Source organism: Ranitomeya imitator, chromosome 9, assembly GCF_032444005.1.
Source record: "Ranitomeya imitator isolate aRanImi1 chromosome 9, aRanImi1.pri, whole genome shotgun sequence".
NCBI classification, from domain to species: Eukaryota; Metazoa; Chordata; class Amphibia; order Anura; family Dendrobatidae; genus Ranitomeya; species Ranitomeya imitator.
Genome location: NC_091290.1, coordinates 27,310,820 through 27,338,622, shown reverse-complemented (window position 1 = coordinate 27,338,622; position 27,803 = coordinate 27,310,820). Strand labels below are relative to the sequence as shown.

General features: G+C 47.2%; 1 protein-coding gene across 2 annotated transcripts; it reads left to right on the top strand.

The window, feature by feature from the left end:
* Nucleotides 1-14: 14 nt before the first annotated feature.
* On the top strand, nucleotides 15-27,721 carry CTCF (CCCTC-binding factor). 2 transcript variants are annotated; one of them, XM_069740048.1, is made up of 11 exons: nucleotides 15-160; nucleotides 10,509-11,292; nucleotides 11,833-12,003; nucleotides 12,540-12,673; nucleotides 23,087-23,207; nucleotides 24,022-24,171; nucleotides 24,338-24,498; nucleotides 25,278-25,460; nucleotides 25,928-26,075; nucleotides 26,474-26,644; nucleotides 27,113-27,721. In XM_069740048.1, the coding sequence occupies exons 2-11, from the start codon at nucleotides 10,518-10,520 to the stop codon at nucleotides 27,295-27,297; spliced, it is 2,199 nt and encodes a 732-aa protein (XP_069596149.1). In that variant the 5' UTR covers nucleotides 15-160; nucleotides 10,509-10,517; the 3' UTR covers nucleotides 27,298-27,721. The 2 variants fall into 2 exon arrangements, with proteins under 2 accessions (XP_069596149.1, XP_069596150.1); XM_069740049.1 differs by having other exon boundaries at nucleotides 16-42.
* Nucleotides 27,722-27,803: the final 82 nt, after the last annotated feature.

Here is a 27,803-nt window from a genome sequence, read left to right as displayed (position 1 = left end):
TATTCCGCCATTTTGTGAAGCAGGGGTTTCGGAGATTAAACGGTGAGCTGGTTATCGCCTTGGCGCCTCCGTTCTCGTCCGCCCGCCGGTTTGTAGAGTCCGGATCATCCAAATCTGGCGGAAAAGCAGAAAAAAACAGAGAAAAAGCTGCTCTAGGGAGGTAAGGAGAGGGGGAGACGCGGTTTTGCAGGATCTTTCTCCGGCCTCTAGGTGTCACGATGGGGCTCCGGTTCGGGCGGCTGATGGGGTGTTTGTCTCCCTCTATCGTTATTTGTATTTTGGGACGCTGAGTGCCGGCCGGGCGGAGGAGCCGCCGCTGTGAGGCGGTGCGATGCGCGCTGCTCCCCAGGATGGCGCTGCGGAGGGCTGCGGGGCCGCTCACTCCTCTGGGCCTCGCCTCCATTTTCCTCTCTGCTGCCTTTTTTTTTTTTTCTTGAGCAGCCGGATTTGTCGCGCCGCTCGGCCGCCACAATCTGTCACTTCTATAGGTTTCTAGACGGCTTGTGCGCCATATTTTCACCTCATGATTACGCGGACTATATTATCACAGATTTCTGCGCGCCCGGACGGTTCCCGCGGTTTTTACGCGCGTTTATATTTTTATCAATTTTTTTTTTTTATTATTTTGTAATTTCGTGAGGGAAAAAAATATATAAAAAAAAAAAAAAAATCTCCCTGGTTATTAAAACAAAATAAAAATCATGCATCTACCCGAGCAGCTGTGTGCATGGAGCCGGACAGATCCTCCGCGGAGGGGACCGGCCGCCTCAGGACGGAGGGCGCCGGAGCGGCCTTCTATGCGGAGCCCGGGGAGAGGAGAGCGGCTCCGGTGTCCCCGGCCCTGCCCGGTGCCCCCGGCCCTGCCCGGTGCAGCCACCTCCGCCTGGATGGCAGATAACCGGACATACAGAGGTTGGGGCGCGTTTGTCCTTCGGCCGCGGTCACACAGCTGCGTTTCTCGGTTTCAGGGTCCTGTGGTGGAGATTTTGTTGCTGGAAGGGGCGTCTGGGGCTGAGGGGGAAGTGTCAGGGAGAAGTGTGGGTGCATAGTCTGTCACAGCGGGGTGTGGGGCATTTGTTGCTTCAGGATGGATAAGGCTACGTTCACATTAGCGGTTTGCGTCGGGCACAGCCGCGGCGACGCATGCGTCATGCGCCCCTATATTTAACGTGGGGGGCGCATGGACATGCGTTGTGCGACGCTTGCATTTTTTTTTTGCCGCAAGCGTCGGGCGCAGAAAACGCAACAAGTTGCAATTTTTTGCGTCCAAGTTTCAGCAAAAAAAGGACGCATGCGTCGCAAAACGCTGCGTTTTAGCGTGCGTTTTGTTGCGTTTTTGCTTGCGCTGTGCATTGCGTCGCCGACGCAGCACACAACAACGCAAATGTGAACGTAGCCTAAGGGCGTATTACGCGGGCGTGAGGTGCCTCGGCAATGGGGGGGCTTGTGCGGATGTTGCCTCAGAGGTGGGCTGACGGGGGCTTGCAGTGCCTTGGAGGGATGGGAGGTTTGTACGGATGTTGCCTCGGAGGTGGGCTGATAAGGGGGCATGTGCAGATGTTGCCTCGGAGGTGGATGAGTCGCGGTGCCTCGGAGGTGGAGGGATGGGAGGCTTGTGAGGATGTTGCCTCGGAGGTGGGGTGATTTGGGTTCTTATGCCTCAGAGGTGGGGGCTTGCGGTTCCTCGGAGGTGGAGTGATGGGGGGCTTCGGTTCCTCGGAGGTGGAATGATGGGGGGCTTCGGTTCCTCAGAGGTGGAATCATGGGGGGCTTGCGGTTCCTCTGAGGTGGAGTGATGGGGGGCTTGCGGTTCCTCTGAGGTGGAGCGATGGGGGGCTTGCGGTTCCTCTGAGGTGGAGCGATGGGGGGCTTCGGTTCCTCGGAGGTGGAGTGATGGGGGGCTTGCGGTTCCTCGGAGGTGGAGTGATGGGGGGCTTGCGGTTCCTCGGAGGTGGAGTGATGGGGGGCTTGCGGTTCCTCGGAGGTGGAGTGATGGGGGGCTTGCGGTTCCTCGGAGGTGGAGCGATGGGGGGCTTGCGGTTTCTCGGAGGTGGAGCGATGGGGGGCTTGCGGTTCCTCGGAGGTGGAGCGATGGGGGGCTTCGGTTCCTCGGAGGTGGAGTGATGGGGGGCTTGCGGTTCCTCGGAGGTGGAGTGATGGGGGGCTTGCGGTTCCTCGGAGGTGGAGTGATGGGGGGCTTGCGGTTCCTCGGAGGTGAAGCGATGGGGGGCTTGCGGTTCCTCGGAGGTGAAGCGATGGGGGGCTTGCGGTTCCTCGGAGGTGGAGCGATGGGGGGCTTGCGGTTCCTCGGAGGTGGAGCGATGGGGGGCTTGCGGTTCCTCGGAGGTGGAGCGATGGGGGGCTTGCGGTTCCTCGGAGGTGGAGCAATGGGGGCTTGCGGTTCCTCGGAGGTGGAGCGATGGGGGGCTTGCGGTTCCTCGGAGGTGGGGGTTTGCGGTGCCTCGGAGGTGGGGTGATGGGGGTTCTTATGGTGCCTCGGAGGTGGAGGGATGGGGGTTCTTATGGTGCCTCGGAGGTGGAGGGATGGGGGGCTTGCGGTTCCTCGGAGGTGGATTGATGGGGGGGCTTGCGGTTCCTCGGAGGTGGAATGATGGGCTTGCGGTTCCTCGGAGGTGGAGTGATGGGGGGCTTGCGGTTCCTCGGAGGTGGAATGATGGGGGGCTTGCGGTGCCTCGGAGGTGGGGTGATGGGGGTTTGCGGTGCCTCGGAGGTGGGGTGATGGGGGGGTTCTTATGGTGCCTCGGAGGTGGAGGGATGGGGGTTCTTATGGTGCCTCGGAGGTGGAGGGATGGGGGTACTTATGGTGTCTCGGAGGTGGAGTGATGGGGGGCTTGCGGTTCCTCGGAGGTGGAGTGATGGGGGGGCTTGCGGTTCCTCGGAGGTGGAATGATGGGCTTGCGGTTCCTCGGAGGTGGAGTGATGGGGGGCTTGCGGTTCCTCGGAGGTGGAATGATGGGGGGCTTGCGGTGCCTCGGAGGTGGGGTGATGGGGGTTTGCGGTGCCTCGGAGGTGGGGTGATGGGGGGTTCTTATGGTGCCTCGGAGGTGGAGGGATGGGGGTACTTATGGTGTCTCGGAGGTGGGGTGATGGGGAGCTTGCAGTTCCTCGGAGGTGGAGGGATGGGGGACTTGTGCGGATGTTGCCTCGGAATTTGGGTGGATGTGGGTTTGTGGCGCGGGTGCATGTCTTGCCTTGTGCCAGTGGGGGTTGGAGCAGACAGTGGAGCTTGTCGCTAATGTTCTGTGATGCCGCTGTGTTCATCGCCTCAGAGGTCCAATACAAAGTGTAAAGAAACTGGCGGCACATCTGTGATAAATTGTTAGAAACAAGTTACAGGCAATGGCCGTTTCACATCTACCAACGCTTGTACATGCCTTAATTGTCGTTGGTGGCAAGTTGTGTTCTTTTTTTCCCTCTTGTGACCCCAGAGGCGGTTGATGCAGGCAATGTTTTAGCCTCAGTTCATATTTTATAGTGTTCTCTGCTGGACGTATATGACTGACATCCAAGACACCATAATATGTGTACGCATTACACATAAACCAACAAGGGCAAGTAAACCATGTTCTACGTTTTGTCAGGTTTACAGTTTGTTTGTTTGTTTTGGGGGTTTTTTACATACAAAAAAAGCATACAATCAACAAAAAGCTTTCTCACTTCTCAAACATGTTGAAAAGCAGTGTTTCATAAAAACTGAAATACGAGTAAGGAAAAGTCATAAATTATGGAAATCTCACAGGATGGAGACATGTTACTTCAATGCAAATGTAAATAAAAATAGAATCAAAATTTTCAAATCATCTCTATGTATTTAGCATAAGTGTCTCGTGCAGAATTCCTGGCACTTGCAGCCTCGGCTGTGAACACTGAAGTTATTAATGGTCGTCTGAGGAAGGTTAATGCTCTGGGCAAATCATCAAGATCCGCTGCTGGCAGCTCCTGTGTAACCACCAACCAATGAGGACCCCGATGGGAGACCAGTTCGGAGACGCTGCAGACATGGGATCACATTTAGACGATGTAAGATGCTCACAGTAGCACGAGCCACATGTGGCGGGGCATTGTCATGTTGATACCCCGCATAAGACACCTCTGCAAACGTACCAATGTGACTGCCTTGTGCATTTTTTGCCTTGGATATCAGAGAACCTGTCAGGTCCCCATGTCCTCCAACCCAGCAGCCCTGTATATCATCAAATAAATATTTAACAAAAGCATTTATAATGTCCCATTTTCCTATACTAATTACCTGGGAGTATGGGTGGACGACAAACTCATATTCAGTGGCCAGTGTCAGGCAGCTGCTACAAAGGCAAATAAAATAATGAGATGCATTAAGAGGCATAGATGCTCATGAGGAGAACATAATTTTAGCTCTATACAAGTCACTAGTTCGACCACACTTAGAATACTGTGCACAGTTCTGGTCTCCGATGTATTAGGCTATGTGCACACGTAGAATGGTCCACTGCGGACTTTTCCACAGCAAATTTGATAAATCTGCAGGGCAAAAACGCTGCGTTTTTGCTGCAGATTTATCGCGTTTTTTCTGCGGATTTCACTGCGGTTTTACAACTGCGATTTTCTATAAGAGCAGCTGTAAAACCGCTGCGGAATCTGCAGAAAGAAGTGACATGCTGCGGAATGTAAAGTGCTGCGTTTCCGTGCGTTTTTTTCCGCAGCATGTACACAGCGTTTTTTGTTTCCCATAGGTTTACATTGTAATGTAAACTCATGGGAAACTGCTGCGGATCCGCAGCATTTTCCGCATCGTGTGCACAGAGCCTAAGAAAGACATAGCTGAACTAGCGGGTGCGGAGAAGAGCGACCAAGGTTATTAGAGGATTGGGGGGTCTGCAATACCAAGATAGGTTATTACACTTGGGGCTATTTAGTTTGGAAAAGCGAAGACTAAGGGGTGATCTTATTTTAATGTATAAATATATGAGGGGACAGTACCAAGACCTTTCTGATGATCTTTTTAATCATAGACCTGAGACAGGGACAAGGGGGCATCCTCTATGTCTGGAGGAAAGAAGGTTATGTGGATTCTTTACTGTAAGAGCAGTGATACTATGGAACTCTGCCATATGATGTTGTAATGAGTGATTCATTACTAAAATTTAAGAAGGGACTGGATGCCTTTCTTGAAAAGTATAATGTTACAAGTTATATATACCAGATTCCTTGATATGGCGTTGATCCAGGGAACTAGTCTGATTGCCGTATGTGGAGTCGGGAAGGAATTTTTTTCCCCAATGTGGAGCTTAGGCTACGTTCAGACTAGCGTTGCGCGCCGCTGCGTCGGCAACGCGAAGCACACAAAAACGCTGCAAAACGCACGCAAAAACGCTGCGTTTTGCGACGCGTGCGTCGTTTTTTGCCGAAAATCGGACGCAAGAAAAATGAAACTTGCTGCGTTTTCTTGGTCCGACGCTAGCGGCAAAAAAGACGCAAGTGTTGCAAAACGCAACACACAAAAACGCATGCGTCCCCCATGTTAAACATAGGGGCGCATGACGCGTGCGTCGCCGCTGCGTCGCCCGACGCTAAGGCGACGCACACTAGCAGAACGCTAGTGTGAACGTAGCCTTACTCTTTGCCACATGGGTTTTTTTTTTTTTTTGCCTTCCTCTGGATCAACATGTTAGGGCATGTTAGGTTAGGCTTATGGGGTGAACTAGATGGACTTAGGCTATGTGCACACGTAGGAAATGTGGTGCAGAATTTTCTGCAGAAAATCCGCACCTCCTGGCAGAATCCACAGCTGCGGATTTGCCGCGGAATTGATGTATCCGCATCATGTGCACATAGCCTTAAAGTCTTCCTTCAACCTTAATAACTGTTACTATGTTATATTAATTATGGTGTTAGTTGCTCCAGACTAGTCAGCCCACTTTCTGTGTTATGATGCCCCTGTTGGCTTGATAATATAGACCTCCCCATCCCTTAACCCCTTAGTGACCGAGCCAAATTTTTTAAATCTGACCAGTGTCACTTTATGTGGTAATAACTCTGTAACGCTTCAACAAATCCCAGTGATTTTGAGATTGTTTTTTCGTGACACATTATACTTTATGATAATGGTAAATTTTGTTCAACATTTTTTGTTTATTTATAAAAAATATCAAAAATTTGAGAAAAATGTTAAAAAATTAGCAATTTTCTAAATTTGAATGATTATCCCTTTAATCCAGATAGTCATACAACAGCAAACCATTAATAAATAACATTTCCCACATGTCGGCTTTACATCAGCACCATTTGTAAAATGTTATTTTATTTTGTTAGCATTTTAGGAGCTTTAAAAATGTAGCAGCAATTTTTCATTTTTTCAAAGAAATTTACAAAATTTATTTTTTTAGGGACTTATCCATGTTTGAAGTGACTTTAGGGGTCCCATATATTGGGAAACCCACAAACGTGATAATATTTTAAAAACAGCACCCCTAAACATATTGAAAACTGCTGTCAGGTAGTTTATTAACCCTTCAGGTGCTTTACAGGAATTAATGCAAAGTGGTATGACAGAAATGAAAATGTGTATTTTTACCACCTAAATGTTGCTAACTTCTAAACAGATTACTACAGCCGTCAGACTCTAAAGGTACCTTCACACATAACGATATTGTTAACGATATCGTTGCTATTTGTGACGTAGCAACGATATCGTTAATGAAATCGTTATGTGTGACAGCGACCAACGATCAGGCCCCTGCTGGGAGATCGTTGGTCGCTGAACAAAGTCCAGAACTTTATTTCGTCGCTGGACTCCTGCTGACATCGCTGGATCGGCGTGTGTGACACCGATCCAGCGATGTCTTCACTGGTAACCAGGGTAAACATCGGGTAACTAAGCGCAGGGCCGCGCTTAGTAACCCGATGTTTACCCTGGTTACCATGCTAAAAGTAAAAAAAAATAAACAGTACATACTTACCTACCGCTGTCTGTCCTCCAGCGCTGTGCTCTGCACTCCTCCTGTACTGGCTGTGAGCCGGAAAGCAGAGCGGTGACGTCACCACTCTGCTTTCCGGCTCACAGACAGTACAGGAGGAGTGCAGAGAAGCAGAGCACAGCGCTGGAGGACAGACAGCGGTAGGTAAGTATGTAGTGTTTGTTTTTTTTTACTTTTAGGATGGTAACCAGGGTAAACATCGGGTTACTAAGCGCGGCCCTGCGCTTAGTTACCCGATGTTTACCCTGGTTACTGGCATCGTTGGTCGCTGGAGAGCGGTCTGTGTGACAGCTCTCCAGCGACCAAACAGCGACGCTGCAGCGATCCGGATCGTTGTCGGTATCGCTGCAGCGTCGCTTAATGTGAAGGGGTCTTAAGGCCACTATTTGGTCATGAATTGCCATGGCAAACATCAGGACAACAGAATCATGATCTGAGGGCACCAATTGTGACAAAGAAGAAGCCCCCACACTCTGTTAACCATTTATAATGATGTAGTCACTATTGACAGCAGCATCTAAGGGGTTAAACAGATTTAGATGGTGCAAATACTGATCGTGGCTGATACAGCAAGTTGTCAGCTATAGTGTACAACCGACAGATGCTGGATTGTCATCTGTATGGGGAGGCTATTCTCTTATATCTCAGGTCAGTTAAAAGACGTATTGGCGGTCATTAAGGGGTTAATATGTTGTATTTTTGTCAGCTGTATCCATATATTTTGATGACAGACCGATGTCATGGATCAGTTTGACATATGCCATTGTTTTCTTCCATTCCCCTTGTTGGCTTACAGAACAGTAAATTCTAAATACCTGCCCAGAGCTAATATGATATATATTAGCCTTGGGTTATCATAAACTAAGAGCTTGAGGCATAGTCGCCTATGGGTCCAACATGGGCCGTACTGGTATTGGAAGCAATGAATGCGCTCTCCAGATGCTACTGAAGCTCGACAGGCCGGCGGCTACTGTATAGAACAGAATGAGCGTTCTGTCCCTATAGTATCATGGAATCGGCAGCACATTCCCTCCTACCTACAGAGCAATGTGCTGGAGATAACGATGACCTTTGTGCCACCACAAATGGTCCAATCACTTGACAAATGAGAGCTTTACCCATTGTTCCAGTGATCACTAACATGTTCATACACAGTGACCGCGAACATTCATTCACTGAATTTCAGCCTGTCCAAACGCACATTTTGTAAAATGTTTAATCTTTAAGTTAAAATAAAAATGAAACAATTCATGAAAAAACGTCTAAAGGCTTCGATATGACTGTAGTTTGACAGAACAAAGTGTCCTGGCCTACACCAAACCTTTTTATGACTGATTTCATATGGAATCTTTTTTTCATTGTGAGAATCATATCAAAGTGAGTAAAAACGGAAAACTTGCTACGCTTCTCGGCTGTAATAAAATGTTGGTGTTCTCTGAATATCTGTAATATGAGGGAATGGACACTGATATTATATAATGTGGACCCGTACCGACGCAAGTGTGAAAGAAGCCTTAGAAGTTCAACTTTCAGTATATTCTTTAACCCCTCCATGACCAGAGGTATTCTAGTTTTTAGCGTTTTTGTTTTTTTGCTCCCCTTCTTCCCAGAGCCATAACTTTTTTTTTACTTTTTTTTTTTATATTTGCCCACGTGAGGGCTTGTTTTTTGCGGGACGAGTTGTACTGTTGAACAACGCCATTGGGATTTAACATATTGTGTACTGGAAAATGGGAATAAAATTCCATATGCGGTGAAATTGCAAAAAAAAAAAAAGTGCAATATCACAATTGTTTTTTGTTTTTATAAATACCAAAAAACATGAGTAAGACCTATATCGGTCGAAATGCGTAGCCGTCTCATTCACACTATCACCTGTCTGGTCTACCTATTGTAAGGATATTTTTACGTGTGTTATTCCAATAAAGACATTTTTTTATCCATGTGCTGGAGCTGGAATATCTTTCATGTTTGGAGTTGTTTTTTGTTTTGCTAGGTTCACTAAATGCTAAAACTGACCTGCCATTATGATTCTCCGGGTCATTACGAGTTCATAGACACTAAACATGTTGAGGTTGTTTTTTTTTTATCTAAGTGGTGGAAAAAAAATTCCAACGTTTGTTTAAAAAAAAAAAAAAAAAATTGCGCCGTTTTCCAATACCCATAGCGTCTCCATTTTTCGTGATCTGGGGTTGGTTGTGTTCTTATTTTTCACGCGCCGAGCTGATGTTTTTAAAGATACTATTTTGGTGCAGATATGATCGTTTGATCACCTGTTATTGCATTTTAATGGAATGTTGCGGTGAGGCCACCAAAAAACGTAATTCTGGCGTTTTTACTTTTTTTTTTTCTCTCTTTACGCCATTTAGCAATTGGGTTATTTTTTTATATTGATCTGGTGATTCTGAATGCGGTGATACCAAATATGTGTATGTTTGATTTTTTTTTTTAATTTAATTTATTTTTAATGGGGAAAAAGGGGGGGGGTGATTTGAACTTTAGTGTTTTTTTTTTTTTTTTCTTGTTGTAAAAAAAATTATAATTTTATAACTTTTAGCATGCTTCAATAGTCTTCATGGAAGACTAGAAGCTACCATAACCTGATCGGCTCTGCTACATACAGGCGATGATCAGATCTCCTGTATGTAGCAGAATTGCTGACTTGCTATGAACGCCGACCACTGGGTGATAACCATAGAGACCTCTGGTTGTCATGCGAACCGCTGTCATGTGACATGGGCGCTAATGGGCGGGATTTATGGAAGCGCATGTTACATGCCTGTCAGTTTGACAGCGGCATTTAACGGGTTAACAGCCACGGTAGGATCGCGATTCCTCCCGCAACTGTTAGCGGCACATGTCAGATGTTCAAAACCGCTGACGTGTGCTGGAAAAGATGTGGACTCTCCGCCCGAGCGCAAAGAAAGGGAAGGTGTCCAACATTGGCGTACTATTACTCGCGATGTTGGAAGGGGGTTAAAAGGGATGTTGGTTGTCAACAAAATCTTGATCGCCGTTTGCAGGTTTGTTTGTTGTTTTTTTTTTTTTTTTTACAAGTTTCATTTTTTGTGTGTGCACTTATTGAAGGGGTTCCTTACTTTTGATATTTAGATGGCATTGCATTTTAGCCTCATTCAGCTAAAGGGAGACTTTCAGGAGGTTCATGAAGGCTTCTCCTTACAATCGGCCATGGTTTATCCTGTGAGTGGGGAAGGGTAAAGGGGACAGACACTGTCAAATCGAAGCCACAATTACATTTTTGAGCAATGGTATAAAGCCTTATGAAAAAAAAAAAAAAAAATTATGAAGACCTGTTCCTGACCATTGCTCTGTGTAAACATGCCCTGCGATCAGTTAAAAATGTTTATAAGATGAAACAAAAAAAAAAGTACAATGGGTAAAAATAAAAAATACTGTAGCCACAGACTGGTTTTCTGGAACTGGAAACCCCCTTTAAGACTTAAAAATGTTATGTTTTGAATCTGCATTATACAATTATATATTTTACAATCACATCTTTATTTCTTCTAGTTTATAAAAATGGAAGGCGAGATTGAAGAAGCCATTGTGGAAGATTCTGAGTCGTTCCTGAAAAGAAAAGAAACAAAGACTTATCAGAGACGCAGAGAGGGAGGCGCAGACGAAGATGGTTGTGTTCTAGTCCAGAGTCAGACAGACGTGAGCGACATGTCCAGCGATGTCGGCAGCAACGTTCAGATGGTTATGATGGAGCAGCTTGACTCTACCATACTGCAGATGAAGACTGAAGTCATGGAGGGTGTAGTCCCCCAAGAGGGTGATTCTACAGTGGATGATACACAAATTATAACCTTGCAAGTTGTAAATATGGAGGAACAGCCAATTAATTTAGGAGAACTCCAGCTTGTTCAGGTGCCGGTAGCGGTTCCCGTTACGGCTACCTCAGTGGGTGAGCTTCACGCGGCGTACGACAATGAGGTGGTCAAAGAGGTTCTGACAGAAGGAGAACCCATGATCTGTCACACGTTGCCTCTGCCAGAGGGTTTCCAAGTTGTTAAGGTTGGAGCAAATGGTGAAGTGGAAACATTAGAGCAAACAGAGCTTCAGTCACCAGATGAATCGCCATGGCATAAAGATCCCGATTACGCACTACCCATCAAAAAAATAAAGAAAGTGAAGAAAAGTAAACTGCGCTACACAGAAGAAGGGAAGGACGTTGACGTTTCAGTTTACGACTTTGAAGAGGAACAGCAAGAAGGATTGCTGTCTGAAGTGAACGCAGAAAAAGTAGTCGGAAATATGAAGCCCCCTAAACCAACAAAAATTAAAAAGAAAGGTGCAGTAATCTAACTTTTTTGGGGGGGATGGATGTGGGAAGGAACCGCAATTCAGGCATTGTGCCTTGAACTTTGTTGTTCACTGTAAAATTGGCACAATACTGACGTTTTACTTTAAATAAAATGTCTAACATGTAAAAGTGAATCACTGATATAGTACACCAAAATACTTCTGTGTGGCATTATATCATACCTGTCTGCATAAAGGTTACACATTAGGCTTAGTTCTGCCCAATCTGCTATATGACACCCGTAGAGTTGACAAAGGGCACTTGATCCCGCGGTGCAAGGTCAGAAGCAGTGATGATCTGCACGTACCTGCCGTGACACGTGCGCAATCCTCGAGTATCGTGCACTCCCGATGCGGAAGTGAGCAATGCCATAATACCTGTCATTGTGTGTGCCGCATCAGCACCACTCGCCTCCCAGTGCAAAAGTAATAAGTGCTTGAAAATCCCTTATGTGCTGAGACGTCCTTTAATGCCCTACGTCTGGTAGATAAGCTTTTGACTAACTTTATTTATTTTTTTTTCTTTCAGGTGTGAAGAAAACCTTTCAGTGCGAACTTTGTAGTTATACTTGTCCAAGACGTTCAAACCTCGATCGCCATATGAAGAGTCATACCGACGAACGACCTCACAAATGCCATCTATGTGGTCGGGCATTTAGAACGGTTACCTTGCTTAGGAACCATCTTAACACTCATACAGGTTGGCTTTAATCATCAGTTTTTCTTTACTATTATATTGCATATCAGAATAAAGAAAGGGTAGACTTATTGGCATAAACGTCATAAATTGAATTGTGTTAGGGCAATCCATTTAGCGCATACGCTAGCGGATTGCGCTAACGCAATGTCCCAAAAGGGATCGCGTTTGGCGATCCCGCTAACGCAGATACCCGATCTGCGAAAGCGAGGAACCGACCTCGGACGCTGCAAGTAGCGTCCGAGGTCCGTCCGAAACTAACGAGACATCGCTAGCGCATGCCAAAAATGGCATGCGCTAGCGATCCGTTAGCACATTGCAGTCAATGGGTGCGCTAACGGATCCGTTACATAGCGTTAATTGTGACAATTGCGCCATGTAACGGAGTCCGCTAGTGGACACCCATTAACGCAATGTGAACCTAGCCTTAGATATCTAATTTCCAAGATTGTTAATGCTGTACTTGTGTAACATCTCCTGTTCAGTACAGCTTTTTGGTGATGTCCTATAATGTTGCTTATCTGCTCATTTATTACTAGGTACTCGGCCTCATAAGTGTCCAGACTGTGACATGGCCTTCGTGACAAGTGGCGAGTTGGTCCGACATCGCCGTTACAAACATACTCATGAGAAACCTTTTAAATGTTCCATGTGCGATTATGCCAGTGTTGAGGTAAGTGAAACTGGGTTTATCTTTTATATAGTCCATTAGTTGCCAAAAATTAAGACCGACAAATTTCAATTTTCTTTATCGCCTCTCATTGGGGGACACAGGAACCATGGGTGTATGCTGCTGCCACTAGGAGGCTGACACTATGCAAATAAAAAAGTTAGCTCCTCCTCTGCAGTGTACACCCCACCGACTGGCATTATACTCTTCAGTTTAGCTTAGTGTCAGTAGGAGGTGGACACGGGTCTTTCATTAGACCCTTATCTACCATAATGTGCGTCGTTTCTTTTCAGGTTTTTCCGGAGGGATACAGGGTGAGCAGTCACACCTGTAGTCCCACAAGCGGACTATGAGTACGGTGTGTACTGCCACCCCGTATCCTCATAGATCCCTCTCCAGGACCAAGATCCTAGCACACAAGCGTGCTTAGAAGTCCGGTCCTGGCTCCGTCCCCCACCCACTCGCCCACCAGAGCCTGTCGGTTTGGAGGAGACGAGGACGTCCATCAGCTCCCTGGACGTCTCATACCCTTCCTGTCAGGGTAGTATCGGCGTGGGATGTTTTAGGTGAGTATTTCTCCCATTCCCATCCCACATCTTTTATAGGGGGGGGGGGACCTTGTTAGGGGCTCCCAGCCTCCTTTCATACCTGTCATCATCTGCGTCCATACAGGACGCGGCCGGGATTGTTTGTGTCGCGCTGCGACATCCGTAGGTGCGCTTTCTTCTGCACCTCTTCTCCCTATTCTGATACGGGGGCCCTCTGCCTTCTTTCCGGCGCGGGGCCCTTACAGGATGCACTGTTCTTCTGCATGCCTGCACGTTGGGCTGCCATACGTTCCAGGCGCCGCAGGAGGTGCGGCGCACCCCTCTGTGCTGCGGCTCTTCATGGGGCACCATTCTCAGCGCGGCAGCCTTGCAGGCTGTCGCGCCGCTTCTCCCTGCGGCGCTCTGCTCTGGCGCCGCAGGAGGTCCTTCTCTGGGCGTCCCTCAGCGGCGCAGCCTGGTAGGCGACCGCGCCGCTAGCTCTCTCTTAGGGCGCTCCATTCCGGCGCCGCGGCTCCTTTCCTCGGCCGCCGGCCCCTAATTTAGGCCCCGGCTTCGGTCGGGGCCTACTTCCGGTTTTCGGTTCCCTCTCTTCCGGTTCTGCGGGCGGGCTTTTTCCCGCCCGACTTACTGTGCCCTGCCTACCGGCGCCCCTGCGTCTGGCTCCGCCCCCTTCCTCCTGGTACACTCGTCTGGTGTGCACACCACTTTGTACCGGCAGCAGCACCAGCTCTCGCAAGCGCACCCGCACATCTGCTGTGGACACAGCTCTATCTGCGCTGAATACTGCTCCTCAGGGCACTCCATCGACAGTGGGACATCTTCCAGGACCGGGTCCGTGAGTAGCTGCACTGCAGTCTGACACCCCCCTCTGCCCACTGTCCCCTAACCCACTGGCATCTTCAGGGTCCCTAAAAATGTCTACCTCTAAAGGGGGCCGCTCTCGTTCCCCTACCTCTTCATCTTCTGCCTTAGTCACGTACTTTGCATGTTCGTCCTGTAACAGCAAACTTCCCTCAGGTCAGTCCTCCCCGCTGTCAGTCCTGCAGCAACCCGATTATTCCCACCGCCCAGGATCCCCCGGCTGTTCCGCCCGAGAGTGATCCCCCCCCATCCCAGGCTGGGCCGCCTCTCTGTCACAATCGGTGGCTGATTTAACACGGGTATCTCAAACCCTGGTGTCCGCGCTGGATCGGTTACCCCTGCAAACCCCGGCCATAGCCAGCGGGTCGCAGGAACCGCCGCCCGAGCCCTCCTTGATAAGCCACAAAAGGTCCAGACAGGAATGTCGGTCTGAGTCCTCTTCTCGTTCCATCTCGCCGCTCGGCCCTCCCCCGCGGTTGGTGTCCCACCGATCCTCCTCCCCTGAGTCAGGCGAGGCTTTATCTGATGCGCCCTCGGAGGACATTTCGGAGCTGGATCCTAACCAAATTGCCACCATGAGTGAGACAGTCCAGAACCTCATTGAGGCAATAAACCAAACCTGTGGCATCAAGGATCCCTCTACGGAACCCGCAGATCAGGCGGTTTCGTTTAGACGGGCCAAACCACCTTCTAAATTTTTCGCTCGTCATCCTGAGTTCGAGGAAATCTTGTCCAGAGAGAGCGAGAACCCCACTAGGCGTTTTCAGAGGGGAAAACGCCTGGGTGTGCTATATCCTTTTTCTCCAGACCTTACCGCCAATTGGACGGTCTCTCCCTCGGTGGATCCACCAGTGTCCAGGCTGTCCACCAACACGGTGCTTCCTTTGTCCGGCGGAGCATCTCTGAAGGATTCTAACGATAGTTATAGAATCCTTCGCGAAATCTGCTTTTGTAGCGGCTTCAGCGGCGCTATGTCCAGCCTTTGCTTCCACTTGGACTTCAAAATCCATCTCAAAATGGGCCAAGGATCTTCGGCGAGGTATCCTGGACGGGGCGCCTCCCGTGCAATTAGCGGAGCTTGCCAACCAGATTTCCCACGCTGGGGAATACCTGGTTTCCGCCTCCCTGGATGTCGCGTCTTGTGCGGCTCAAGCTTCCAGCAATGCCGTTGCCATCCGTCGGACCGTTTGGCTCAAGGCCTGGCAGGCGGACTTGTCCTCCAAAAAGTCCCTCACTAGTCTGCCCTTCCTGGGCTCTCGTCTCTTTGGTTCCCAGCTGGACCAAATAATTAAGGACGCCACCGGGGGTACAAGCTCTCTTCTCCCCCAGGCTAAGCCTCGTCGCCCTCCTCCTAGACGACAGTTTCGTTCTTTTTGGCCTTTTCGACGCTTCGCTGTGTCAAACTCCTTTTCCCAGCAGCAACAGAGGCCACAGGCACGTCAAGAGAGGAAGGCGGTGTCCTTTAGGCCCACTCCGTCCTGGCGTCCTCGCTTCCCCCAGGGTAGATCCTCCAGGCCCAGGACTGGAAGATCCACCTTGGCATGACTCTCAGCAAGACTCCAGCCCAACTTCCAGTTTGGGCGGCCGTCTTCTCCTTTTCAGGGACGTCTGGATTTCCGCAGTAGAGGACGCATGGGTCAGGGAAGTTGTATCCTCGGGATACAAGATAGAGTTCGCTTCCAGACCCCGGGATCGTTTCTTCCAATCCCGTCCTCCAAGAGATCCCGCTCTAGTTCCGGGCTTCTTCTCAGCCATCGCTTCTCTGCTCAAATCCGGAGTAATCGTTCCCGTCCCAGAAAAAGAACGCTTCACGGGTTTCTACTCGAATCTTTTTGTGGTACCGAAAAAAGACGGCAAGGTTCGCCCCATTCTGGACCTCAAATTGCTGAACAGGAGAGTTCGCCTGAGACACTTCGGGATGGAATCCCTTCGTTCAGTAATTGCTTCCATGGAGGCTCAGGAATTTCTATGCTCTATAGATATCCAGGACGCCTACCTACATGTCCCGATATATTTCCCGGACATCACCGTTTCCTGCGCTTCGCAGTGCAACGAGATCATTTTCAGTTCGTCGCCCTGCCGTTCGGTCTCGCAACCGCGCCAAGGGTGTTCACGAAGATCATGGCGGCGCTGATGGCCATCTTGAGTCAGAGGCTTGGTCCTTTTTCCATATCTCGACGACATCCTCATCAAGGCTCCGTCCTTTGCTCAGGCCCACGAAAGCCTGTCCATTGTTCTCGATACCTTAGCCCGTTTCGGGTGGTTGGTCAACCGGAAGAAGTCCTGCCTTATTCCTTCTCAGCGCATCATCTTTCTGGGCATGCTTCTCGACACTCGTCAGAGCAGAGTCTTCCTTCCCAAAGTCAAGAGATCCTCTCTTTGTCGGGACATACGCTTGCTCCAGGGTCCTCGGCCTCCGTTCGGCCATGAAGGTTCTGGGGAAAATGGTAGCTACATTGGAAGCGATTCCCTTCACCCAATTCCATTCGCGACCCCTTCAGCAAGCCATTCTGTCTCAGTGGGACAGGTCTGTCTTCTCCCTGGATCGGCCGATCAGACTCTATTCTCGGGTCAAGTGGTCCCTCTACTGGTGGCTGACGTCACCTCTCATTTCCCAGGGCAGGTCCTTCCTTCCAGTTCACTGGCAGGTGGTGACAACGGACGCCAGCCTGATCGGCTGGGGTGCGGTTTTTCGCCACCTGACGGTTCAGGGCCGTTGGTCGTCGCAGGAATCAACTCTGCCAATCAATGTCCTCGAGATTCGGGCCATCTTTCCGTCCCTCCGCCACTGGGAAAGGATCCTCAGGGGCTTTCCAGTCCGGATCCAGACGGACAACGCCACGGCTGTGGCATGTCAACCATCAGGGGGGGACCCGGAGCTCCTTGGCCCTTGCCGAGGTATCCAAGATCCTCCTTTGGGCAGAGGCAACGGTTCCGGTGATATCCGCGGTGCATATCCCCGGCGTGGACAACTGGGCCGCCGACTTCCTCAGCCGCGAGGGCCTCGCGGCAGGGGAATGGTCCTTGCATCCGGAGGTCTTCCATCAGATTTGTCTTCGATGGGGGACTCCGGATGTGGATCTCACGGCGTCTCGAATCAACAGGAAGGTTCCGCAGTTCGTCTCCAGGTCCCGCGATCCTCTCGCAGTGGGCGTCGATGCTCTGGCCATTCCTTGGTCACAGTTCGAGCTGCCCTACCTGTTCCCACCCCTTCCATTACTTCCCAAGCTTTTTAAGAAGATCAAAGCGGAAGGGGTGCCGGTCATCCTGATCGCCCCGGATTGGCCCAGGAGAGCTTGGTTCGCGGAGCTCGTCAACCTTCTCGCGGACGCTCCCTGGCGCCTTCCATACAGGCCCGATCTGCTGTCCCAGGGTCCGATCTGCCACCCGAATTCTCGGTCGCTCAGTTTAAATGGCTGTTGAGACCGCGGTTCTAAGAGCGTCCGGCCTTTCGGACCGGGTGATTCACACCATGATTCAGGCTCGGAAGCCTTCGTCTTCCAGGATCTACTACCGCACCTGGAAGGCTTACTTCCGTTGGTGTGAGGCCAACCGCGTTCCGCCTATGGTTTTTTCCCTTCCTTCTCTTTTGGCCTTCCTTCAGGCAGGACTGGATTCGGGCCTGGCTCTTAGCTCCCTGAAGGGTCAGGTCTCTGCGCTTTCCATCCTCTTTCAGAAGACCTTGGCCTCTCGGCCACAGGTTAAGACCTTCTTTCAGGGGGTAGCCCACGCCGTCCCGCCGTACAGGGCCCCTGTGGAGGCATGGGACCTAAACCTGGTACTGGACGTTCTGAAGGTTTCTCCCTTTGAACCTCTTAGGGAGATTCCTCTATCAGTTTTATCTTGGAAGGTGGCCTTTCTTGTGGCCATCACGTCCATTCGCCGCGTTTCCGAGCTGGCGGCACTGTCTTGCCGCCCTCCATTTTTGGTCATTCACCAGGACAAGGTGGTCTTCCGACCCCCACCTTCTTTTCTTCCTAAGGTGGTTTCCACCTTCCACCTCAACGAGGACATCGTTCTACCTTCCTTTTGTCCAGCTCCGACTCTTCCTCTGGAGCGATCGTTGATCAAGCTAGACCTCGTCAGGGAAGTGAGGATTTATCTGGATAGAACATCCTCTTTCCGGAAGACGGATTCTTTTTTCGTCATTCCTGATGGCACGCGCAGAGGCCAGCCGGCTGCTAAAGCGACTATTGCTCGATGGATCAGAATGGCAATTTTGGAGGCTTACCGGGTCAAGAACAGAGTGCCCCCTCCTGGGATTAAGGCTCACTCTACCCGGGCAGTCGGCGCCTCCTGGGCGGTGCACCACAGGGCTTCCGCCCTACAGCTTTGCAAAGCGGCAACTTGGTCTTCCATCCACACGTTCGCCAAATTTTACAAGGTCCATACCTACGCATCGGCGGACGCCAGCCTAGGCAGAAGGATCCTGCAGGTGGCAGTGGTGAGTCCTCTGACCTGATGGAAGTCTGTTTTTCCCACCCTTGGGACTGCTTTGGGACGTCCCATGGTTCCTGTGTCCCCCAATGAGAGGCGATAAAGAAAACAGGATTTTTGGTTGCTTACCGTAAAATCTGTTTCTTGAAGCCTCCATTGGGGGACACAGCTCCCTCCCAATGTTTTCTGTTATCTGTTCTATGACTGTTCTCACGTTACAGTTCTCAAGTTTGTGGTTATGGTTTTTCAACCTTGTTTCATTATCTCCTACTGCTTTCTCACTAACTGAAGAGTATAATGCCAGTCGGTGGGGTGTACACTGCAGAGGAGGAGCTAACTTTTTTATTTGCATAGTGTCAGCCTCCTAGTGGCAGCAGCATACACCCATGGTTCCTGTGTCCCCCAATGGAGGCTTCAAGAAACAGATTTTACGGTAAGCAACCAAAAATCCTGTTTTTCACAAAGTTTACTACTTCAGATCTTCTAGTAGCAATTTGCATTATTTTTGCACCCTTCAACAGTCTTCGAGTTAATGAAAAGTCCTTTCTTGCTATGAAAATTAACTTAAAGGGGATGTCCACTACTAAGATGTGTTTATAACAACTGAACGAGAACCCCAGGACAGCAAGTGCTGACACCGCTGGAACGGCATCGACAAAAGAGGCGAGTATAGGCTTTATCAGGGCTAAACATTTAGATAAAGAATGGCTTTGTCCTAGTAGTGGACAACCCCTTTAATGGAGAAAAATACACTGAAATTTATCCCTACCACAAAATGACTTGCGTCATTTCAAGTTTTCTCTGGAGAAAGTATTAACAAGGCACTACTGTGAGCCCTCAGCAATGGCAACAGTCATGTATCCTCAGCCCATTCGTGTGTGGGGGCTTTTCATCCACAGAAGGGTCTCACTCAATTGTGTTAAGAACCCGGCCACAAAGCATGAGATCTAAACCTCTAAGAGCAATTTCTTAAGGCGATCCAGGAGCCAAGTGTGATGAACAATGCATTTTCCTTCATGATGGAGACCATGTCACAAGGGAAATGTGGTAATTTGGTTTCTCTGTGATGGAAACATTAACATTTTGGGTTCTAGGCTAGGCAACTCCCCAGATCTCAAGCCTATAGAGAACCTGTATTCAAACCTTAAAATGCCGGTGGATAAACAAAAAGGCAGAAATTGTGAAAAATTCCAAGCACTTATCAGATGAGATTGGGGCATAAGTCACGATTTAGCCCAGAAGCTGATATCCAGCTGCCAGGGGGAAAAGTCTGGAGAAATAAGGGACAACATTGTAAATAGTCTTGATGTACCGTATATACTAGAGTATAAGCCGAGAATTTCAGCCCATTTATTTTAAGCTGAAATTGCCCCTGTTGGCTTATACTCGAGTCATACCCAGAGGTCGGCAGGGGAGGGGGAGCGGCAGCTGTGTAATAATACTCACCTGCTCCTGGCGCGGTCCCTGCACGTGCCTGGTTTCCCGGCACTGGCAGCTTCTTCCTGTAGTGAGTGATCACATGGTAACGCTCATTACAGTAATGAATATGGACCGGGCTCCACTCCCATAGGGGTGGAGCCGCATATTCATTACTGTAATGAGCGGTACCTTGTGACCGCTCACTACAGGAAGAAGCTGCCTGCGCCGGGGAACAGACGTGAAGGGACAGCGCCAGGAGTAGGTGAGTATGACGGGGGGGGGGAGGCAGTGCGCGGTATTCGCCTGCTCCCCGTTCCACCGTCGGCGCCCCTGCGTCTTCCCCGTCCTCTGCACTGATGCTCAGGTCAGATGGCGCGATTAGTGCGCGCTGCCCTCTGCCTGAACAGTCAGTGCAGAAGACACAGCGGCGGTCGGCGCTGGAACGCGGAGCAGGTGAATATAGCAAGTACCGGGGGCCTGAGAGGTGAGTATGTAATTTTTTTATTAATCGCAGCAACAGCATATGGGGCAAATATCTGTATGGGGCCCTGTGCAGCATTATATGGGGCAAATATCTCTATGGAGCATCTTATGGGGTCATAATCCGCATCTGTGGAGCATTATATGGGGGCAAATGTGCCTATTGAGCATCGTATGGGGGTCATAATCAACATTTGTGCAGCATTTATATGGGGCTTATTTTAATATGGAGCATCTTATGGAGCCCATCATAAACTGGAGCATTATATGGGGCATATTTTGTATGGAGCATATTATGGGGCCATCATGAACTGTATGGGGCATTATATGGGGCTCCTGATTCAATATGGATATTGAAAAACACTTAACCTACTGATGTCTCAATTAATTTTACTTTTATTGGTATCTTTTTATTTTTGACATTTACCGGTAGTTGCTGCATTTCCCACCCTAGGCTTATACTCGAGTCATTAAAGGGACACTGTCACCTGAATTTGGAGGGAACAATCTTCAGCCATGGAGGTGGGTTTTTTGGGTGTTTGATTCATCCTTTCCTTACCCACTGGCTGCATGCTGGCTGCAATATTGGATTGAAGTTCATTCTCTGTCCTCCATAGTACAAGCCTGCGCAAGGTAAGATTGCACCTTATGCAGGCTTGTACTACGGAGGACAGAGAATGAACTTCAATCCAATATTGCAGCCAGCAGGTAAGGAAAGGGTGAATCAAACACCCCAAAACCCCGCCTCCATGGCTGAAGATTGTTCCCTCCAAATTCAGGTGACAGTGTCCCTTTAAGTTTTCCCAGTTTTTTCGTGGCAAAATTAGGGGGTCGACTTATACTTGAGTATATACGGTATCTGTCAAAAGTTTAAAAACGTATTAAAAGATTATTGTTAATCAGTGGTTTTGATCTTTTAGTCAGATGTTTCTATATTTGCTGAAGAGCAAAATTTGTGAAAACTTAAAAATTGTCAGCTTCAAATCTTTTGGCCACGACTATTTCAGTTTCTTTTTCCCACTGCTAATTTAGAACTTCAAAGTAATTGCCAGAGATGGCTTTAATGTGTGTAAAAGATGGCAAATTATGAAATCTTGCATGATAATTAGATGAAAATGGGCTGATGAACAATCATTTGTTGATTTCCCCCAATACGACAGACTACATCAGCCATTATTGGCTGTTTTCCAGCCAATGACTAAGGCTGGTTGCACACTTGCATTTGGCTAGTCTGCGTATGGCTGCGTACATCCCCCTCCCTTAAGCTCCGCCTACTTCCGCATGAGTCCCGCGCACCTACCTTTAACATTGGGTACGCAGGGAAATGCGTTGGATGCTGCGTTTTGACGTGCCCACCGACCGCACGGAGCGTCAAAATGCCACATGCGGACGCATCCACATACAATGCATGTCCCTGCGTACCCAATGTTAAAGATGGGTACGCAGGACTCATGCAGAAGTAGGCGGAGCTTAAGGGAGGATGCATGCAGCCATACGCAGACCAGTCAAACGCAAGTTTGAAATCCGCCTTATCTAGTGCAAATCACTGGCCAAAAAATCCACTCAGTGCTTGATAGGTGTTTTGAATGATTACTAACATTTGTTGTCAATCATCATTCGAAAAGAACTTCATGTGGTGCTCTGATTAGCTGTTCATCTGTGTTGCTTCTGACAGGTTACTGATCCCTAGTAACCTTCCCCTTATTTTACGTAATAAATATTCTGTATATTAGAGAGAAAAAACAACTTCAGCAGGCAGCGCCCCTGCACTACAGTGGGATCGCAGCGCCCCTGCGCTACATCGGCACGATCGCATGTAAAATGCGCATATAATTCAGTTCACTGGTGCTATAAATAATTTACAGGGAAAAAAAAACTCCTCCAAGATGGCGCCGCCTGCACAGTAGCGGCTATCTGTTACGGCGCCATCTTATTGTCTCCATTATGATGACTCCATCCCCTCCTGCGCAGTAGCATCTATCGGCGATCTGACAGATGATACTGCGCAGGTGCCGGCGGCACAGTCTTTGCGGAGGCTTTTTTTTTTTTCTTTAGTGAGATGTCGCCGCCTGTGCAGTGGCATCTATTGCCAATAGCTGCTACTGCACAGGCGGTACAATCTTGGAGGAGGCTTTTTTTTAAAATAAAAAAAATATTTATAGCACCAATTAACTGAAATTATATGCTCATTTTACATTCGATCATGTTGTAGCGCAGGCGCCTGTCTGCTGGGGGTGTGTTTTTTTTGTGTGTGTTTGTTTGTTTGTTTGTTTTTTTTCTTTATATAGAATATTCATTATGTAAAATAGAGGGCAGGCCACTGAGGGATCGGTGACCTTTCAGAAGCCGTACAAGTGAATAGCTAAGCAGAGCACCAGAACGATCCCACCCCCACCCCACAGGCCGCCCCGGAGCACGAGTATATCATAAACTGAAAATTAAGATTAAACAACCACAAGACTGATGTCATCAACCAAGGTACCATTTTAATCAGTATAATGGCACCAATCTGACACCGTCTGTAAGTTACTCAGCACAATCCTGCTGACAGGTTCCCTTTAAATCCACTCCTGGGATTTGCTGTACAAAAAGGTGATTTCCACCAAACCTTAGAGAGTGACTAAGACTTTAACTACTATTAATAATTGGACCTTTTTGTTCTGTTGATCAGGTAAGCAAGTTGAAGAGACACATTCGTTCTCATACCGGGGAGCGTCCTTTTCAGTGCAGTTTGTGTAGTTACGCCAGCAGAGACACGTACAAACTAAAGCGACACATGAGAACTCATTCAGGTAAGTTCCACACACCACCGCTTCGATAAGTTCAAAGCGTACGCTTTAGGCAGCTGTATGTACATGGGAAAACAGTAGACTAAGAATATTTGGCTTTCAAAGGATTTTTCCAAATTAGCAAGCAATCCCCTATCTGTGCAATAATGGGTAGATTACTGGGGGTCTGAACCATGGGATTCCCCCAGCAATACAGAATACGTGGCTCTGCAGAGACTCGTGTTGAATAAAGTGGAGAAATGCTGGAAAAATCACAGACCAGCGCTCTGCAATTTTCAGTAGTCTCATGCACCTTTTTACTTTTATCCCCCATGGTGCTCTCCAGAGCCACATTTTCTGGATTGCTGGGTGGGTATCCCAGTAGTCAGACCCACAGCAATTGGCAAGCTATGCCCTATAAAATTGTTTAGGGTAATTTGATATTTGCAAAGAACCCCCTTTTTAATAGCATTTTTTAGACATGGTCTGTGTCCTGTACAGTAATGGAAGAGAGCTGTGACCGTTGTCTCCTGTTGTCAGTGGATTTCGGGTGTTTTGTGCTTCATTATATTTCTACCTGTGATGAGGGCTCTACTGAAAAGTGATTGCAGTTTTTTTAATAAGCTGCTCATTGAAAAAAAAAAATTCCTTTCACTGCCTGTAATTAAACAAGTCTATAGTTTGCAGTCTGGACACTATATGCTTAATAGACTGACATGCAGAATCTGTATTAGAAAATACAATAAATTAATAATACGGTCACAACAGACTAGAGATGATCAGTATCTGCTTCCTCTGTTTTCTGCTGGTAATTTGCAAATTCTTCAATTTCTTCTAGGTGAAAAGCCATATGAATGCTATATTTGCCACGCACGTTTTACCCAAAGTGGCACTATGAAGATGCACATATTACAGAAGCATACGGAGAATGTCGCTAAGTTCCACTGTCCACACTGCGATACAGTTATTGCAAGGAAAAGTGATTTGGGTAAGCTACACACACTGGGTACAAGCCCTACAGAAGTAAAGAACCTGTCTGCAAACCCTGTTATTGACTTGCTATGCAATGATCTTTAGATAAAAGAACAGAAGAGACTGACAAATGGAGTTATAGGCAAGCCAGTGACACTTTATGTATTTTTTTCTTGATTAAGGTGTCCATCTACGTAAACAGCATTCCTTCATCGAGCAAGGCAAGAAGTGCCGCTATTGCGATACGGTCTTCCATGAGCGTTACGCCCTCATACAGCACCAGAAGTCTCATAAAAACGAAAAAAGATTCAGATGCGACCAGTGTGAATATGCCTGCAGACAGGTAACATAATGAAGTGGGGTGACAGGTTTTTCTTTCCCATAGAGAAACCATAACATCAAACCCACATTATATCCAGGGCACATAAACTGAATGTTAATAGAACAACATAAAGAGAAACCAGTATACAGTGCCAGTATCAAAAAAAGACGCCTCCTGACGAAGAAGCGAAACGTGCGTTGGGGCGGCAGGGACGCCACATATATTAAGATACGATCGCATGTAAGTGCTGGCTTTTGTTATTTTCTATATCAATGCTATTAGTAAGTTTTTAGGGCGTTCTATGGTGCCCCTACACTGGGTAGTTGATAGCATTGTGGACACGAGTCCTAGGTAATCTTTTAGTACTGTAAGCACCTTACTAGATCGTCTGTTATTTATACATTCAGAGTGGCTTTATCCCTGCTTTCTTAGCAGTTACCTTGTTCTGTGATTTTATGTATTAATGATTTAATAAAAGTTCTTTTTTTGATACTGGCACTGTATACTGGTTTCTCTTTATGTTGTTCCATAGAGAAACCAGTCTGAATCCTTACCAAGTGGAATAGTTGAAGTTGTCCAAGTGCATTGACGTTATACTCCTGCCCCTTTCCATGATGTGCATATCCATCATAGAGTCTGAAGGGGTTAAAAAAGTGAATTTAAAAAGTTAAACAAATACACTTTAAGAAAACGATATCTGAAGTCCAATTTCATGGATTTAAAAAAAATTTTTTAAAGTGATTATATGGGGAACTAGTACCTATAATTTGTTTTTAAGAGTCTTTCTGTATTTTGTTCAGGAGCGTCACATGATAATGCATAAACGTACTCACACCGGCGAGAAGCCTTACGCATGTAGCCATTGTGACAAAACTTTCCGCCAGAAGCAACTCCTGGACATGCATTTCAAGAGATACCACGATCCAAGCTTCGTTCCCGCTGCTTTTGTCTGTTCCAAGTGTGGGAAAACCTTTACACGAAGGGTAAGGTGTTTGCTTCTAAGAGAATAAAGCTGTATTACCTGAAGAAAAAAAAAGTTATGCCAATAAGCAAAAGTTGTGAACAGAAATTACTTGCCAGTGCGCCCGGGTCTTGCATAAAACAAAAAAAAATGAACCAACTTTGAAACAACTGTAATAAAAGTATATATATATTTTTTTACTTTAAAGGGACTTTATTTTAGATACTGCATAATAGCCATTTTACCCCTAACAAGCACTGCATAAACTGAACTCCTTGCTTCATGCCATCACAATCCCTTTGAACATCAAATTTCTCCTTCGCCACATCAAATATTTACAACCTCTGTATGAGAAGAGAAGGGTTGAATCCTCTGTGTTCGTGTTTCTGTCCCTTTGCATTAAACGGTGCATAATTTTTTGGGTTGTTTATTTATTTTTTTTATGTGTGGTGGATGCAATAATGATTATTTGTCAACTTGTTTCTTCAGAACACAATGTCAAGACATGCAGATAATTGCACTGGCCCTGATGGCACAGATGGAGAGAATGGAGGTCACAGCGAAGTATTGCATAAAAAAGGGAAACGTGGCCGCAAAAGAAAGATGCGCTCCAAAAAGGAAGGATCAACTGACAGTGGTAAGAAAATACCATTTGGATAAATGGCGCACAAGTCCTGGCCTAACTGATTACCTTTTAAAGTATCATTGTCCTTTTGCTCTTTTTTTTCGTCAGTGATAGGCAAAAAGTTTAAATGGTGGTCTGGCTGCTGGAACATTGAATTTTTTTTTTTTTGGGCTCTGGGTCGAAAGCTGAACGTGAATCCGCTATAGAAATTGTGTGAACCCATACACTCTCCCAGGAGATATGGCTCCATCTTCAGTGGAATTGACTCATCTGTTGGTTTCCACCATATAGTTACAGCAGTTGTTGGGGTTTCTCCCAGTTCCCAAATGATCAGTCGGGGAATAGACTCTCTTTACTGCTTTCATTTCCAAACTTCTTGATGATGGAGGTTGTATTTTGTCAATTTTTAGAGGATAACGCAGATCCAGATTTGGACGACGAAGAAGATGAGGATGATGAGGACGATCTTCCAATTGAAATAGACGCTGACCATGATCACGACCCAGAACAGGCCCTAACCTCTCTAAGCCCACCCGTTAAGAGACGCAGAGGAAGACCTCCAGGAAAAGCTAACAAACAAAGTACGTTTGAGTTTATTGTGATCACATTATGTAAGGCGGAAGTGTAATAAAAAATAAAAAAAACCTCTACCAGCCTTTAGTTTTAGGAACAAAACTCCTATTTCTCTATTGCTTCATTAGGGGACACGGGAAACCATTGGGTATTCTGCTGCCACTAGGAGGTTTCTACTGATGCTCAGATGCAGATTTTATTTTTGCAGTAGTTGTGTGTAATCTGTACTTTAAAGCCACTACAAACTGTGCCTAATAAGAAGGGGATAAGTGTTCCAGCCTCTTTTCTTTAGCCAGCAGAGCAGGGGTGAATAGGAACCAAGTCAATTTTAGTCTCCAAAGATTGAGGTTTTAATGTTGATTGGATAACTGGATGAAGATGGTTTTCTTGCAAATGTCTAAGCACTATCAAAAACATAATCTTAGTCCAGTTTTACTTATCTTCATACCACTTCTTAAAATGTATTGTCTTTATAGCTCCTACAATTATTCAAGTGGAGGATCACAGTATGGGAGAAATTGAAGACATTATAGTACAAGTGAAGAAAGAAGCTGACCTGGAGGCAGAAGTAGTAGTAGATGCTCCACCAATTGTTCCTACTGTCGAAGCTCCAAATGGAGATATTACTGCAGAGATGATCTTTAGCACGATGGACCGGTGATGACTGAAAGATTTATTGCCTTCTGATTGAACTGGCCCGGGCTGTGTTTAAATGGCTCACTTCTATTTTATGGGAAATTGTTTTATTTTTTATTTTTGTTCAAATTTTTTAATTTTATTTTTTGCTTTCGGTAAGTTTTAAGAACTTTTACAAAAACAACCCATAATGGGAAAAGTGGTGATGCACATCAGCCGACTAAAGGATGTGGTCTTCAATGTCGGAAAAGCCTGAAGTCATGGACTCGTGAGCTGTACGTAGTGAGGATGGCATTTTAGCGGTTTCATGAGGAAAAGAAGAGCGGACTACTGGTCATGGTTGCTCATTTATTTTTTATTTTTTTATGTATTGGCATTGAGATCACAAGAAGGGGTTTTTCCTTTTCTTTTTTTTCCCCACCAATAAAAAAAAAAAAAAAAAACATAAACTGCATAGCTTGTACTTTTAGCAGATTCTTTCAAATTTTAAATGATAGACAAATGTCAACTGCAAATGGACTGGCCAAATTG